We start from the raw sequence: 16,197 nt of genomic DNA on the forward strand, positions 1-16,197 counted from the left end.
TTGAGCTATGGATCCCTGCGGCTGCTCCAGAGTTACCATGGGCCTTTTTTCTGCAGTATTTAACTTTTATAAAGAATATATTTTTTCACAGAATGTTATGAGACAGGTAATCTGTGAAAAAGAGCTACTATTGCTGTCTGAAGAAATGCACCGCTTCTGACCTATAACAACCAACCAGAGCCAGGAGGAGGGTCTTAGTGCTGTCAATCAATGTTGCCAAAAATGCCAATGGCGGAGAAAAAAGTATCCTTACAGAAAACCCGTTTATCCGTCGACAAAGGTGGCCATGCTAGCTAGCCTGAACATTTATGACATTCACTGCTAGCACAGCTAGCACAGCACAGCATGTCAGAGAGCAAGTGGGGCAGAAGGAAGAGCAGAGCCACACAAGATTGTGATTAACAGCACTAAGACCCGCCTCCTGGCTCTGATTGGTTGTTTCTAGTTAGTACCGTGATACTGCAGAGGAGCTCAATATTTATCTGTCTCCTATTATACTGTCAAAATGATAAATATGTAAAAGAATACTTTTTTATCTTATAGAAGTTACCTACTGCAGCTCCAATGAGTGTTCTGTTAGAATTCAAATTTAAAGTGGAAGCTGCATCTGTTCACGTCGCGTTCTTAAAAGTCCTCTTGGCAGCTAAGTGAGAAGTTGTTCCTTTGCAGCAGCTGTTTCTGCTCCTTGATGCAGAAGGCAGCTGCTGATCCCTCCATCATATTAATCTGTGATGGCTGGCTGTGATAAAAAGGGAGGACAATTTGCACAATGAACATGCTGTCTTTTTACCTGATTGAGCCGGCTCCAATCTCTGAATCTGGCAATTTGTTGAAAAGAAAGAAGGAAAGAAAAAAAAAAAAACGCTCTCTGCTAAACTGTACAAATTTAAGTTAAAGAAAAACATTGCTTGATTAATTAATTTATTCCAAACTTGTAAAATTGATAAAAACTGCTATGGATTCCTGAGAAAGCTGTGTGTGTTTAATGCGCAGACTGGTTCTGCCCAGCCCATAAAGTCAAGTCAAGCTAGTCACGCTTTGTAGAATTCGATAGTGTGCAGAGGACAGAATGTCATTTTTAATAATGAGATGCCTCTGATAGATTTCAACTTCAAATAGGAGCTCACTTGCCAAAGCAAATATTTCTAAGGTAAAGCTAACAGGCGGGTGAGAGTCACGTTGTTATATCTTTGCAGCATAAAAAAAAAAATACCACAAATGTACTATTTTGTGATTCAGTTCATTGTGCTTCACATCCTTTTGATTGATTTTAATCCTTTCTTGTTTTTAAATGTCCAAAAAGTTTTTGTCAGATCTTAATTTTAGAGAGTTAAAGAAATAGAACCATTGCAATCCCTGAAACAGCTGCACAAACTTCTGTTTTTGCAAATTCTATCTATCTTGCCAAGTAACAGCTTGACACATAAATAATGACCTAGGCAAGAATGTGATCTAACTGCATGTTTTCATAATGGTCACTGCCTGCAGAGACCGAAGCAGAGTCCTTTTAATGAAGACTAAATATCTTCCATACCTACTCTGCAATATAAATCTGGTTAGACTTTTGGTCACAAGTCATAAAACCTTACTGACTTTTCCTCCTATAGGCAGTTTGTGAACACACACACACACGCAGACACAATTTATTTGTGTGTGTGTATTCGAACACGACACAACTCATCTGACACCCGGCCCCTGAACTCCTACCAATTCTCTTAATCCACCCTCTTTATTCAGCGGCTTTGCAGTTTTGAACAGAGCAGCTGAAATGTGTGTCGTGCTTTTTGAAGTCCTCTCCTCTAAGTTTGGCTGCAGCTCCTCTGACACCGTTGTTTGGTTCTGGAACACGATGTTCTGTGTAGCGACAGGTGAGGTGGTGGAGAGGGAAGAGACAGCATGTCCAGTGACAATGGATCTCATTACAACTCAATGCAGAACATGTCTCTTTCTCTGCATTTTAGGAAGAATTAGGTGGAGGTTAAAAAAACTATTTTAAAGAAGATATTATTTAAATTACAATTCAAGCAGAGGTCATTTCCTTAAGTTTAAAATGTTTTGGCATGCATCCAGGAGCTTTCTTTTACATCTATGCAATTGTTTCTGTCAGTGGAACAGGTTCAGATGGTGAGCTCTGTTTTATTTATGTTCTAGCCGCAGATTTACATCAGGAACATGGATGAAAATTAGCCAGGCAAAATAAGTTGTACTAGTTAAATAGTGTGATGGATGCTCCAAAACCCACCACCGCCATATAGTTTTGGTATTTATTTATTTTTTTGATTTACATCATTAATTACAGCGTACATTATGCTTAAGTTAGTCATTTTACTTAGACATGTATTTTCTAGTGAGCGCACAGTAGTTAAATTTTGTCTGAATGGTTTACTCACTCAGTTCCTGCAAACACAGCCCAGCTGAAGGAGGAAGCCTGGAGCATACTGTTCCTTTTTCTAGAAGAAGGGGGGCTCTTTGTTTAAATTGACTTTACTTATTTAATTTAGTCACTTTCACATTCACTTATTTATGCTGGGTTAAAGTTAGTTTTGCTTTAGCTAATTTTGTACTTGTTTGTTCCTTTGTTATGTTGAGGCTCCCTCATGTGGTAGATTTATGTTACTGCACCCCTATTTGAGCCTTTTGTTCTTTGTTAGCAGGTCAGTTTTGTTTGTGTTCAGTTAGTGTCCGGTTGACATCAGTTGAGTTGGGCCCAAATCTGTCATTTGACTTATTTTTCAATGAAACTTTATGCTTTGATAACAATTTTTTGGAATAATTAAATTGAAACGTTTAAATATTTTTGAACACCTTTTGTCCCTTGCAAATAAATATACTAAAACCATAAGTGGATATACGAAAGAAATTGCTTAGTACGTCAATAATTAGTTGATGATAACAGTCACATCAATGATCCATGGATAGACTAAATTGATTTCATGTCTTTTTTTAACATGTACTCACCCTGGCATGCTGAATGCTTGAAGTGGCTCCAACAGCAAAACATGCACAAACTTTTTTTCTTGTTGTTTAGCTGAATGTTTGCTAATGCACAAACAGGTCAGACATCAAGTACTTAAAAGAAAAAGATGAAGGAAGATTTACAGTTTCAAACTCCCAACAAGTTGTTTTTTCCTCTTGTTAGTGTGCCTGTGATTCAAACCATTTGAATTTGCTGAAAAACCCACAGAGAAAGCAGATAACCGAATTTCCATAAATTGTAGCTCTGGAGGGCATAAATGCAATTATATTTAAACACTTCCTATGGTTTCCCTGTTAGGATGAGTTGCTGTACAATTTGGTTTTGATATGTACAATACTTTCTCCACGATTTAAGTCTTGACTTAAGAGTCAATTTTCTCGCTGTGTATCTTTACGCAACACACAACTCAGAGGTTTAAATTAGTTTTTTGTGCAAGACAGTTTGAAGAATAACTTGGTCAGCCTGCAGATTTCCTATTCCGCTTTGGGAGAAAGCATAGGTCAGTCACAAGCACTGAGTACATTTCTCAGGCACATTATCCCTAAAGACTAATCTAGTGTAGACCTACCTATGACAGTCTGTAGTTTTTTTCTTGTTTTTTTTTTTCTTGCACATTACCTTGTAAAGCTGTAAAGGAAATGTATTTAGTTTTAATGTGTTTCAGGTCTTACTTTCTTTTTCCATTTCCTGCATTTCAAACCTGTTTTTTAGAGATCCTATAATTTCACAACAAAATCTTAGCCGTAGGTGACTTTATGTTCCTGTTCCTATGTTGGAATGTGGAGCTGCCGATCCCACGGCGGTGTTAGAATGTGATGACTGCCTGCCACAACAAACGTGGACAAAGATCTGTATGATAACAGATCAGGCTGAGACTCTGGCAAATGGCAAAAAGCAAAGCTTTATTTCGTCTGCAGACAGAGAACAAACACAGCAGCAAGCTGCACTGGGTTCTGATTTGGAGCTGCAAGCCCTCACAATGTAGTCATTCCAGTTTCATTTGAACAGTATACAAACCACGTAACCACACTGGAGGGTCAGTTAACTCCTTGGATGATAAACATCTTCTTGTTCAAATATCTGAGTTTCCAAAAATTAGGTTTACTAATGGAACAATTTTCCATAATAAGAACATTGTCAGACCAGAATATCCAGCAGGTACACCAATTTCTTACAACTCTGAGCTGGTGATTTTCCATAGAGAAACTTCTTAAGACTCAGAGCTTATTCCATCACACTATATCTATCTAAACTATTTGTTCTTTTCTGTTAACAAATACTGGCGCCTTGCTGTGGTATGTATGGTGAGGCATTGTCGCTATCAGCCTGCTGCAGTTGCTGCAGGGAGAGGTCAACAGGAAACCTTATCTAACTGATTCTGCAGAGACTCTCTAGCCTTCATACTCTAACAGGTTGAACAAAACTAATGAGGTTAAATGAGAAAAATATTTAAATAAAATTGCTAAGAGACATAATAAATAATTTTTACTTCGCAATTCCTACCTTTTGTTCCTTCACAGGAGCAACAAAAATCCTGTAAAAATTGTTTCTAGCTACACATCCCAGGAGGAAATGCCAGCAGAGTATGGCATCCCTTTATCCATGTGGGCATTCTGGTACGGTGTTGTCTCGTCCTGGCCATCTTCTTAATGCTGCCTCCACTAGGTGCTAGGTGATCTACTGCGTGGGCTGAGTAGTTGGCAGCTCGAGTTAGCCCGAGGTGCTTGGCGGAGCCACTCGGTTAGGCTCTTGTTCTGTCTCTGGGGGCCTTCCTGTGAATTTCTTCCAGTGGCTGACGTGGACCCAGGTGACTCTTTCAGCAACCTCGATGGCGGTATGGAATGGTCCTGTCCACCTCTTGGATCTCCAGTTCTTCCTCCTGAAATTTTTAATAAACACAAAATCTCCTGGTTGTAAGTCATGCAAAGGTTTAGAAGCTGGCGCTGGTTGGCCTCCCTGCACCTGCTGTCTAATGCTTCTACCCAGTTCAGGCCTGTTTTTTCACATATTCTGGATAGTTTATTCTTTAAGGTCCCATTATCTTTTTCCACAGCTCCTCCACTCTGTGGGTGATAGAAACAGTGTTTCACCAGGATCATGTTGACCATCTCTGAGATGTGTGTCAGGATTTGATTTGCAAAATGTGCACCATTGTCACTGGAAATTTTCCTACGGGCGCACCGTCTGCAAATGACGTCTCCGAGTAGAATTTTTGCTATTGCCTGTGCTGTTGCATGCTGGACAGGAAATGCTTCAACCCATTTGGAGAACATGTCAACAATGACCAAACAGTATTTTTTTCTTTTTAACACAAGAACAAGGCGTACTCAGTGCGTGCTGTCTTTGCATCTGAAAAGTTTGGATTGTGGGCTCTGCTGTTCAAGATGGATTCCTTTTGCTGCATCGATGGGTGGTGACCCATTTGGTTGGTACATTTAGTGCCAATAATAACAACCAGCTACCTGAGAATCATGTGTGTTTGCTCAGCAGAATGTGTTGCTATATTTGCCAACCCAGGCCATTTACCTACTGGTCCCGTTTTATTGCCTTAAAAAGTTTTATTCAGGCTAAAGGTACACTCTGCATGACGCCCTCACCCCAGAAGAAGCGTTTTACTTGTTTGTAACGTGTATTTTCTAACAAGTGAAAGTGATAAATATAAATTTATTCTAAAGCATACTTACCAAATAACAAACTGAAAGGTTTCACGTCACTCCAATGAATTTAGGGCATATACTCACGTTCAGTGTCAGTTTTAATTATCAAGACAGAGTTTAGTGGAGTTGGAACTTAGATTTTCCTGCTGCAAATAATTGAAAATAAATAAAATCCCGAGGCTTGGAAGCAAGACCAAAAATAACTCTGAGCCATGTGAGTAAATTAAAGTTTACAAGTCTGTCAATTACATGAATAGCCTTGTAATGTTAATTTTCTTTGCAACTGAGTTGGAAATGTTATGCTTTAGAACTGGGAATGTTGTCAACTTACTGTCAATCACTGACAGTAAAGAAGAAAGATAAGTCACAAAATATTATTACTGAAGAAGGTTCATATAATGAAGTTTACATATGCAAAGGTTAGTGGAAGGAAAAAGGCGCATAGCCCAGGCAACAGCCTAGAAGAAATTATAAAGCGAGTCAGAGAGAGGAGTGAAAAGCTTGGCACATGATCCAAGTTGGTTGAGGTCCAGGATGAAGTTTCTACAATCTGTCGATATTGTCGATCCACAGTGCTTTTGCTAGGTAAGGTGTAGCTCTTAGGACAGGCCTCAGGAAAACAACACCACACATTATAAGTGACAGCCTGAGAGGTCAGATCACAGATTAAAAAAACATCAGACCTCTGTCTAAATGGTATCAAAATAAAAAAAAAAATCTTAAGAAAACAGGTTTTGGACGAAAAGGTCTCAGATTCAAAACTCTCAAAGGCAAAAACGGCTTCACAAGCAAAAGGTCTCAGAAAGAACATTGTGACGCTTTTGCTTCTGATGCCAGTTTTGTTAAGATCTTTTTTATTCTGATGCTGTTTAGTCAGAGGTCTGATGGCTTTTTGTCCATGATCTGACATCTCAGGCTGTTTTTATTTTTTATTTTTTACGTGTGATGAAGTTTTCCTAATACCAGAGGTTGAACTAAAATGTATCATCTTAGTTTATTGTAGAATGATGAGTGAACAGAATTTCAAGTTTTACATATATATATATATATATATATATATATATATATATATATATATATATATATATATATATATATATATATATATATATATATATATATAACATATCAGCCATGGTAGATTCCTCAATTATATATTAATTTACTGACATAAAACTAATTATTACAGCATATTCTAAATGTTTTATTATATTCTAAATTAAATGGTGAACCATTATTTGAGTCAGAATTGAGTGATCTGAGAGTTTCAGTGAATCAGGTGCCTGCAGAATAGCTGTTTTGTTTCAGCATTGAGGCAACTTGTATATGAAGGTATCAAGGGCAGTAATACAAGAGATGCTATCAGCACTAGTTGAGTTGCTCAGCATGTGTGTGTTTTAATAAACAGACCATTTCAAAGTCTATTGCACATAGCTTTAAGAGCAGAGACGAAGGTCAGTGACAGCTACTTAAAGCAACTCTTCAATCAGGACCCAAGAGGCCTCTTAGAAAAGTTTTAATTGCCTCAGTTCACACAGTCAGGACTTTCATTTCATAACAATGAGCTGCAAGCACAAATACCTTTGAGTTTGGTTCACAGAAAAGAGAAAATTAACGTCTCTGAATTATATTGTTGTTATTATTTTTGCTGCAGTCTTTGACTGTGCTCCAGTTCTGTTTTGTTAATCGGATCTAATGAAAGTGCATTTTCAGCTGTCTTATGGCACTTTTTTATACTTATTATGGTTTTGGTAATGTACACAATATTTTGTTAACAAAAGGAGTGGGCATGAAGACTCGCATGGTAAGGTTATTATAATAAATTCTTGTCTACTGTTACATGTAGCCTGAGCTAAAAGAAACCCAAAAAACCCCAAACAAACAGAAAAGAGAAAATAACCAGCTGAATGCCAAGCTTCATCGAGATAAAGAAGTTTCTTTTAAAAGGTAGTCAACTGAAGGCGAGTTCAAATAAACGGCTTGATTTTATTTGGAGATGAGAATAGTGATACACAAGTTGCATAGTTTTGTTTTTCTGTCTTTTTGTAAATTATTTCCATTTCTTTCATTGTGGACAGAATTACGTAATATGGATTTGGAGATATTTTATAAAGCACGGTGCCTCCTCATTTGACGTGACCTTAGTTGCCCACTCACTAACAGTATAGACTCCAAGCTATCTTTGTGTTCAAGGTTGAAAAACAAATACCCTTGGAAATGGCAAGAAATCATTGCAAAAAAATTTAAAAGAATATGTTTTGATCTCCCAGAGCGGATTTTTCCCAGTAAGATAAACATCCTCTGATCTGTTGTTTGGTGGGCCTCATAAATACATCATGCCTCAAGCAGTCCTCAAAGCTTTTTTAAACTCTGAAAGTCACTTAAGGCACCATACAACCTTGGTGAACTTTGGATCAGTGCTGTTACAAACAAAAGAAATGCTGCTGGTCCTTTTTTTGTTGTTGTTGTTGCCAATATTAAATATATATTGTTTCTTGTATTTAGTGCACAAATAACAAAAATATTCCGTTGTCTGTACAGTGAATGGTTGGCTGCTTCCTGCTGTTAACGCTGTAGCGTTCACGTTGGATTTCTGAACCTGTTCACACATAGCAGTCAGTCACCAGGGCAGAAATGTTCAAGCCTTCGAGTGCGGTGAGCCTCTTTAAGAAGGCGTCCTGGCTGGTGTCTATGTTTGGGTTTCAAGGAACATGATGCTAGGCTTTGTTTAACTGTGTAATGCAGCGAGATGATGGATAGTAACGCAGTCAGTTACTAGTGGACCAATTCACCTGGAATCAACAGAGGAATGAACCACAGAGGACTGTGAACATCTGGCTTTTACTGTAGTTGACTCTAAGGGTGAACATGGTGCTTTTTAAAATTGTTTTAAAAATGTAGTATAAGTTTAATTTTAAGCATTAGTATTTGGCTCTCTAATTTGCTGACCTGTTTATTATGGAAGCTATTATTCTACCCACAACTGACTGCTAGCCTGGGGAGAAAGATGTCAGAAATTGTCTGCTATCTCACTTAATTTTCCCTGGACAGTTCTAGATATAATATCATTTACTTTTTTGGAAGTAGCTTGTGACCGTTCAGTAACTTGCCTACAGTTGCCACTCGTTCCGGCGTCTCCATTTTGGCGAAAATGGATTTAGCGCTAACTGCTGGTCAGTGCGCAGTCAAGCTAAAAGCAGATTTCAGTCATTTTCAAAAACTCAACGTTTTAAATGGAATTTTATAATCTAACCACAGTAAATCAAATATCATGATGTACTCATTAAATGTTGCATAGCAAAAGTTGCAAATGATTACAATCAGTACAAACATTTAGGAGAATATTTCCAATTACAAGAGGAAGAAGCGTTACAATAATTTAGTGGTGGTTTGGGTTCCATTAAAAGCTAAGCATGTTATCCAAACCAAAAGAAAGATCTGAACTTTATGATGTTTCTCTAAGGAATGAATGCCATTTATTCCAGTATTTTTATAATGGTTTGTGTCAGAGTCGTTGCAGGACTCCTGGACTATAAGCACAGTGGGTTACGATGTTTGACTAGAAATGGTCTTCATTTTCATTGCTGCTACTGCCTCCTACATGCTGCTTCTTATAGACCTGTGTAAGTTATGACAGCCTAGCTCAGTTTGACACCTATTGTTACATAAAAATAATTGCTGGGTTGCATAAGTGTATGTTTTTATTTTTATTTTTTTACTTTGTGGTTTAATGTGTGTCTGCTTTTTTGTTTACAACCCGAAAATGCATTTTCCCCACAAATGTGGTGCCGTTGAAAAGGAAACAAACAAGTTTTCCGACATCACAAGATGCATTGTCACAAACTACAGTTTAAGCAACGAAATAATTGGTCAAATTCTTCTTACTTACTGAATACTCTATAATAACATTTCTTATAAATGGTTGTAAATTATTTTAGAATCTCTACTGCAAAATGTTCAACAACAATCACAAAAATATGAAAAATGAAAGAACCCAAAGAGATTTAGATAAGTAAAAGAAAATGCTATCTGTAGGAAATGTTCCATTCCACAGCAGAAACATTAGCTGTTTGCAATATATTTGAAACAATAACACTTGGTGTAGCAGCCCAGACTTAGCTGGAAAATGAGATCTCCTCCTGAGCCTCTAGAAAAGCTGAAGCGTCCTCACTTTGCTAATGACCGTCTCATTAGTGTTAAATTTACCTTTAAGTTAACATGGATGAAGTCACTTTTACCCCTAAATTTCAATAAATATCTTTTTATCAAAACACAGATACTAATATTGTTTTACCAACTTGTAAATGAGTCAACAACACTTGAAGATGTAAAAGTTTCCAGCTTTCTGAACATTGAATGAAGAACATTAAAAGTTTATTTTTTATTTTTTTGTCATGATTGTCTCATCAGTAGACTCACGTCTTTTACTCAGATTTTTCTGGGCTTTAACCATCGACCTGTGACCCCTGCTCTGAGAGCGAGCTAACAAACTGTGTTTGCTGAAAACAATGCAAATGAATAAAGTTTCACAGTTCATAAGGGACGAGATCAACATTTTTAATTGCATGAAACAGTCCACAGTTTATGTTTAATTTTTCCTTGGACTTTGCACAGTCAGATTATTTTTATTATTATCACAGCAACTGATCCCCAGCTGAATATTACAGAGACTTGAGCCTGACCTTTATTTGAAAAAGGTCTAGATTGCCTCTTGAATGGGTGTGTTTTTCAATGCCAAAGCCTGTCTAATTTCTGGTCTTCACGATGACTCTTTTGCACTAACAAATGAGAGGCAGAGAAAAATTTTAATTTAGACCATGGGAGACAAAGAATGTCGTAAACCTGAGAAAAAACACGACTTTTTAGTATAAATGACATGTTCCAGCTGCTGTTCTGTAATAAAGGTTCACTTTATTACTACCACTTCTGAGTTGATATAACAAAAACCTTTATTATCAGTTGACATGACCTAGAATCATTTAATTTGGATTCAAATATATTTTCTTGTGATTGAGAGATTCTCATGCAATGGAGAACAGTTTTTTTATGCACACAATTTTTTTTATATCTGTCTACAATTTGTCAAAGGGACAGTGATCAGGGCTTTCTGAAGACCAATCCAAATGAATACCCTCTAACTTTTTAAATAATTCCTCAGAAAGTTCTTTTGTCGATATTTTGTAAAGTGCACCAATCCCGATTTGCAGGAGACTCCTGCTTACCATGAAGTTGCTACCAATAGTTCCTCGTTGCAGTGGTTTTCTCAGGTTCGCAAGGTTCCCTTTTGTTATTCCAAGTCCAAAGATGACCACATCTTTGGACTTTTTTCATTTTAATTCAATCAGACTGCAACACAAATCTCCAAAACTGACCCTCAGTTCACAGCCACTGGAAACTGCATCTGTAATGAAACGTCCCAGCATGCACCTTTCTATTCATGTTTCCAGCTTTCCTTGGATATTGAAAAAAAAAACCAAAACCTCAAGGGAGGAGTTAAAGATCTCCCACCCCTTGTTTGGATATCCCAAATCAGCTGTTTGGTGATAGCAAGATTGTTGCTTTTGAGAGACCATCATTGTGCCAGAACACAAACCTAACAGTAAAATCTTTCTACTTAGGTGATGTTGCCTCTTATGCTTCAGCAGCTCAAGCAGTACAGCAATGTCTGGGTTTACTTTGTGAAAAAACAGCTTAACCCAAAAGATTCTCTTTGTTTACCTCTACGGTTTATCTCCTTATGCTCATCTGAAGTTGAATGTAATGCTCGTCTTTGAGTACACATCACTCGCAAGAACAAGAACAGTGGTACGTCTTTGCGTGATTGGTTGACCCACCTAACTGTAGGATAAACAAAACTTGAAACCATGAGAAACAAGAGCCAATACGTTCTTTACCTTCTTTACTTTGCAGAGAAAGTGCCTTGTAGTTCTTTTAATCTGACAAAATGCTGAAAGACTCGTTTAGACAGAGGGTTTACTGTGACATCATCATTTCAAAAAAGTGTGTTTTGGACATTGCTTTTTTAATTTTTTTAATAAGTAATAAAAATGAAATCACAGTTTTATGCAACATATAGTGACAGAGCATGTACACCATACACCATATGCACTGTATTTTTTCCCCAGTAAATTAAACTGAGTTTTTACATTGACGTCTTATATATTGGGTCAGATATTGCAAACAAAAGCAAAGAGATATGATAGCTGTGACCTTTTACGTCACTTAAAGTAATAGAGCTGCAGTACGTAACATTTATAAAGAACATGTCTTTTACATATTTGTTAATATTGTCAACACAATCACTCAGCCTCATGTATTCACTGCTAAATGTGCAAGTGGCAGAGAAACAACTCACCGTTAGAGAAAGTCCACCTATCCACCTTCATTGGTGGCTAAGCTAACTAGCCTTAGCATTCACAACAGGATCTACTTATGGGGAGAAGCTGCAGCAGAGAGCAAGGGGGATGAGCAACGCCACATGAGATTGTGTTTGACAGCACTAAGACCCGCCTCCGGACTCTGATTGGTTGTTTCTAGTTAGCACTTGGAGGACTGAGAGCAGGCAGATTTTTCACTCATACCATACAAATATGTAAAAATAAAATAAAATAAAATAACAAATATAAAGAATGTTTTTCTAAACGTTACATAGCGCACCTTTAACCACTGATAACTACTGTAAAAAAAAAAGATCAAGAAATCTATTTAATCATAATAATTGATCTTGAATCTGTTATGTATTTTATGTCATTGAGCCAAATTTATGAGAAACACTGCCTCGTTGTGGCTAAAAGGTGAATTGCCATGCAATTGTATTGCTCTCTTACTGAATTTATCTGCTTTTGCTTCTTTTTTTTGACACAATTCTTGTTTCAGTCATTTTGACTATTTTCGTTTAATCATTGGAATCAACTCATGAAAATCAGATTTTTCTTTTTCTCTGGTCATTTTTATCTTTCAATTTACTTTGAATGGATGAGGTAAAACCGCTTGGATTAACAAAGAGAGGGGAGTAAATACTTTTTCACAGCAATGTACAGTGTTTGGAAATATTTTTTCACACATGGTAAGTATATATAAAATACCACCATAAGAAACTGAAAACTATCTAAAAGTAGTAATTCTTGCACATAGTTTATAGTACAGAACAATAATGCAGTAGCGCCACCCAGTGGAAAGTCATATTCCAAATAACAGTCTGTGTTGTAATTTAAAGTTTGAAGGGTGACTACTGTCCGAGCCAGTCATAAATATACCATTCTTTCTTTTTAGTTTTGTTTATATGATTTTTCTACTTTGCCGTTTGAAAACAAATTAATAAATCAAATAAGAAGCTGTTTGCCGCCACTATTCATACCTGAACATAAAATTTACAGAAATCCCAAAAGAAATGCACTCTTACCTGCACACAACCACAAATCCCCCAGCATTAGGAACTGTTAATCTCAATTAGTAGCTCATGTTTTATCTCAATCAATAGTCAAAGGGCCTGCATTTTTACATGATAATAATCTTCATCAAGATCCCCATAATAATGCAGATCCACTGGATTTGGGCTGTGCTCCCTGATGAAACCAGGCGTTCGGAGACGTAGCTGTTGTTCATCCACAGTGAACATCTATAAGGCAGTCTCTGGTCCCCTTTCTCCGTCGGTGCTTTACTCTGGACAGTGAAATATCCTTTGTCGTCCTCATTTTGTATCGTTTCGGTGCCATCTGTAAGGTTTACGTCTCCCTGGAACCAGTGGATGTCAGCAATGGGGTAAACTTCATCAAAGGAGCATTGGTCAGGGTGTGTATCCTTGCTAGGCTTTCCAAAGCAGTCTGAGAAGAGAATTGACATTCAGAAAGATCAAAATACAACAAGAGAACAAGTAGTTATAAACTGACTAACCTCCAACTCTCAGATGGCTCTGCCCATTCGCGTGTGCACCTAGTGAGTGCAGTTTGCAGTGGTAGACTCCTTCATCGGACGGGTTTATGTCGAGGATGGTCAGAGAGAGAGTGAGTTCAGATGTTGTGTTTCTGAAGTTGCACTGAGTCTTGCTGGTAGATGTATTGTTCATGTACTGGCACAGTGTTGTATTTTTGTGTTGCCAGTCAAATTTGACGATCTTTGAATCCTTCAGCATTGCTACGCTGGCACTGCAATTCAGGGTCACATTTTCACCACAGGTCCTAGACACCTTTGATTCGGTGTCCAGCTGCTTACACTGACTCACTGTTTAAAGACAGAAAAATCAAGGTTAGACAGCTTGTCTGAAAATGTAGGGACCACAGCAACTTCCTAAGAACTAAAATCCGCCGACATGTGAGACCAACTTATGTCTATTTCAATAGTGCAAACAACAAATTTACTTTAATATGCATTAAGACACACAACTGAAATAGTTTAAGCAGAGGATAATGTCTAAGATCATGTCATCCTTTTCTCAAATCTTTGGGGCACAGCCAATCAGTGCCAATGAAGATAAAATTGTCTACTGTGCAAAACTTGCCAACATGCCAATTAGCATTGCACCTGGGTATTTCTGCTTCCCAAGCTTCATCTACTTTTAAACATCTGCAATGTGTCATTTAGTTCAAAAGTTTGCTATTACGTATTTATTTTCATACGTATTTATTTACAATTTGTTTTATTTAAACCAGGGACTATAAACAATACACAAAAATACAAGAGGAATCATGCACTGGATCAAGTTACAGATTTAAGTGTTAATTTCCACCTGCAGTCTCCAACTCCCTACTTATTCACACATTATCTTTGGATTACCCTACAATTAACTTTTATCTGTTTCACATGAGTAACAGTGAAGTCAGTTTCAAGGTTCATGAAGCAACAATTGCTTATATCTTTGACTTTTTTTTTTATTTTAAAGAAATTTCTTGGCTCTGGTAAGTTTTCTTTGACAGTGAATGGACAGGAGAATAAGTTGTGAGAGACGGGGAAGAAATTTGGGACTAAAATCTGTGATGGCCTTGTAGAGGACTGAGACCTTTGTACATGGGTTGTGTGCTTTACCCCCCATGCCACCACCGCCCCTTAAATCCTTAAAAATGTTTTCTTCCAATTTGCAGTTAACTCAAGATAAGATTTGATAAGTCAGTGGAGTTTCTAGTCAAAATATCAATAAAAAAACCCCCAAAAACCCAAAAAATATATATATATTTTTTATTATTTGTTTGCTTGATCTGTCACAGAGCAGTTAGACACTTTTAAGTTTTCCAGAGCATTTTGCTCTTCATTCAAAACTTGTGATCAGCCCAAAGTGACGTAATGGATTCTTGTTACAACTTATTCTAATTGACGGTCTCAGCTTAACTCAGGAATCCGCAAACACATTTGTCCTTAAGCAGTTTCAGTGAATGGGTTCTGAGGGTAAAAACACATTCACCACATACAAATAATTGACATGTAGCTCTAATGTTGTAATCTTATTGCAGTTTGCCTCCAAGCAGGTTGGTGTTAGTATTTTTAGAATTACTCAAAATGCAAATTGTAAAACCTAGAAGAAAAAGCGCTGGGGTAAATGATTTAATACATTAAACATGCACGATTCTTTTGTTTTCTGTTTCGAGATGTTCAGTCACAAAAATTGCATAACTAACACAGTTGCATATACTTTCCATCTGTAATATGTGTCTTAGTTTTTCATACTCATGAAAAGTGAATTTGCCATTTTCGCAAGCTTTTATGAAAAATCTAAAATCTACTCACCAGAAATGCTGAGCACTAAGGTGAACCAGAAAGTAGAAACCCAGACAAAACCAAGATGAGTCAATGGAGCATGGGAGGGTCTCATTGCCTTCAATCGCATTCAAATCAACATTTATTACGTTAAAAGAAGCAACAATAACTGGATCTGAAATAGAACAAAGTTCTTGGTACCTACCATGGCGCGTTTCATAATTCAGCAAATTTTGCTACAAATACCTCAGCCTCACTAAAGGTACCAAAGCTCGAGAGGAGGAGCCCAGCATCAACCACTTTGCAGCTTTAAAAGAAACTTTTAGTGTGGGTGGTGTACGATCGGGTTTCTGACTGAACATGAGCAGGCCTGCCCTGGAATAGATGAGCGCAGGCAAAAGCAATGAGACAGAGGATTTCTCTCAGCTGAATGAAACACTAGCACTTCACGAAATGCTTCTGCTGAGATCCATAGATCATCTAGCAACTAGTTCTTTACGATTATTTATCATTTTCTAACATAATTATGCAATAGTCAATGACATATTTTGTGCAGTTCTGTTTTGCAGGTTTTCTTTTTAGCAACAGATTGTTGTGTTTAAAATAAAATAGGGTTGGTGTTACTTGCTACATCATGATATCATGTATCTAATGTGAACTGAAGCCAAGTTAAAAACATAAAAAGAAATGTGAATATCAACTTGCTCTACAATCAAATGTAGATTTTTTTTAAATTTATATTGAAAAAGTATTTCCATCCCTTGAACTACTTTATGTTTTGTCATGTTAAAACCTCTGAATTCAACAAATTGTACTGGCATTTGAAATACTTCACTACTAGTTCCCTACTACGTAATTTGGGAAGCTGGACAATTG

General features: G+C 37.2%; 1 protein-coding gene across 1 annotated transcript; it reads right to left on the minus strand.

Annotated features, from left to right (window-relative positions):
• Positions 1 to 12,681: 12,681 nt before the first annotated feature.
• On the minus strand, positions 12,682 to 15,603 carry LOC122822310. Its single transcript, XM_044100876.1, has 4 exons — positions 15,527 to 15,603; positions 15,352 to 15,439; positions 13,528 to 13,854; positions 12,682 to 13,457 (listed from the first exon to the last, which is right to left on the minus strand). Exons 1-4 carry the CDS (start codon positions 15,539 to 15,541, stop codon positions 13,132 to 13,134), a joined length of 756 nt encoding a protein of 251 aa, XP_043956811.1. The 5' UTR covers positions 15,542 to 15,603; the 3' UTR covers positions 12,682 to 13,131.
• Positions 15,604 to 16,197: the final 594 nt, after the last annotated feature.

This window comes from Gambusia affinis, linkage group LG19, assembly GCF_019740435.1.
Source record: "Gambusia affinis linkage group LG19, SWU_Gaff_1.0, whole genome shotgun sequence".
NCBI lineage: Eukaryota > Metazoa > Chordata > Actinopteri > Cyprinodontiformes > Poeciliidae > Gambusia > Gambusia affinis.